Here is a 1731-nt window from a genome sequence, read left to right as displayed (position 1 = left end):
GTGGTTTTTCTCTTTCTGTGACTGATTTGTTTCACTTAATATAATTTTCTCTAAGTCCATCTACGTTGTTGCGAATGGTAGTATTGCATTCTTTTTTATAGCAGAGTAGTACTCCATTATGTAGATATACCACAGTTTCCTTATCCACTCATCTGATTATGGACATTTGAGCTGGTTCCAACTCTTGGCTATTCTCTACAACTTCTTTAAATATAAGGGTTAGATTATTCTCTGAGGAATTCTTTTAAAAGTGAAATATTGCCATTACAAGGAACAGGAAGTTAATATCAAGATTGCAAAAAATAAGATGACTTCATTAGTGTCCTAGCACCTTAATTTCAAAGCTTTAAATGGCAGTTTTTGGTTCCATGAGTGCCAGCTTTTCCATAATGACAATCACACTGTAGTTCTACAAGACTTACCTCTTACTATTGCTTTCATGTGGCCGGGTTTTAGCTTTCTGGCAGCTGTCACATCATTGAGAGCAGAACGAAAATTGCCTAACAAAACACCATTTAGCAAAAGAGAGAACAAATTTTGAGATAAAAATATTTCCAAAATTTTGTGTATAGTGACAAACTCACTCTTGTACAGTCGGAGAAATATAAACCAGAGCAACTGTATTTAGAAAAAATATAGTTGTGCTAATCAAGAGCCTTACAAATGTTTATAACAATCCACAGAAGAACTGTAAATGGCTATGCTAGTAAGCCCATGAAAAGATGTTCAACATCACTAATGATTAGGAAATTAAAATTAACATGAAATTGGTAAAAATTAAAGACAGATAATATTCAGTATTGGTAAAGATATGGAAAAAGAGTACTCTCAGGGTAAACTAGAGAACAAATTAGCATACACTCTGTGCACACACTTTTCCCCAACAATTTTCTTGTAGGAAATTGTCTTTAAAAATACTTGCACAAATGTGCAAGGATAAATGTAAAAGCATGTTAACTTCAGCATTACTTTTAATTGTGAAAAGCTGGAGATAGCCTAAATATCCTCAATTTGGTAAGATTATATGAATTATTAAATACTATGCAACCATTAAAAAGGATGAGATAGAGGGCTGGCCTGTGGCTCACTTGAGAGAGTGTGGTGCTGATAACACCAAGGCCAAGGGTTCGGATCCCTGTATAGGGATGGCCAGTTAGCTCACTAGATAAATCTGCATATGAGAGACATTGTAGGATGTCTGTGCTATATTGTTTTAAGTGGTAGTTCTATGTGTATAGTAGGAGCTTATTTTTGTAAAACAAGCAAAGCAAACTAAATATACAGACACATACACATGTATATATCTGTAAGTGCATTAAAAAACAGGTATGCAATCACATACACCAGTTATCCAAACTAAGTGGAGTGCATGAGGTATACTTTCAGTTTCCAGTTTGTAAATATTATTTCATGGTTTAGTATTTACCTATTAATTTCACTTCTGAACTCTAGCCCAGGGGTCAGCAGAATTTTTCTGTAAAGGGCCAGATAGTAAATATTTTAGGCTTTGCAGGCCACATGTGGTCTGTCACACATTATTCTGTTTTTTTTAATAATCCTGTAAAAATGTAAAAAAACATTTTTAGCTAATGGTAACCTAGGGGGCCAGACACGGCCTGTGAGTCACAGTTTGCCAAATCCTGCTTTAGCCTAAGGGATAACCAGAATTATTGGAAAAACTTTATGATTAACTTTGTTCATTTTTGTATTATTTAAAAAACCTAAAAGCAG

At 34.3% G+C, this 1731-nt stretch overlaps 1 protein-coding gene across 1 annotated transcript in view; it reads right to left on the bottom strand.

Moving 5' to 3' along the window:
* Positions 1-1731, bottom strand: part of TTC4 (tetratricopeptide repeat domain 4) — a gene marked incomplete at its 3' end in the record, with an annotated part of 20761 nt that overhangs the window by 13765 nt on the left and 5265 nt on the right. Inside the window, exon 4 of the mRNA XM_008583228.1 lies at positions 423-500. Coding sequence (XP_008581450.1) covers positions 423-500 — 78 coding nt within the window. The remainder of the gene's footprint in view (positions 1-422; positions 501-1731) is intronic.

This window comes from Galeopterus variegatus, unplaced genomic scaffold, assembly GCF_000696425.1.
Source record: "Galeopterus variegatus unplaced genomic scaffold, G_variegatus-3.0.2 Scaffold2855, whole genome shotgun sequence".
In the NCBI taxonomy this organism is placed as follows: Eukaryota; Metazoa; Chordata; class Mammalia; order Dermoptera; family Cynocephalidae; genus Galeopterus; species Galeopterus variegatus.
This window is presented reverse-complemented; position numbering and strand designations above follow the sequence as displayed.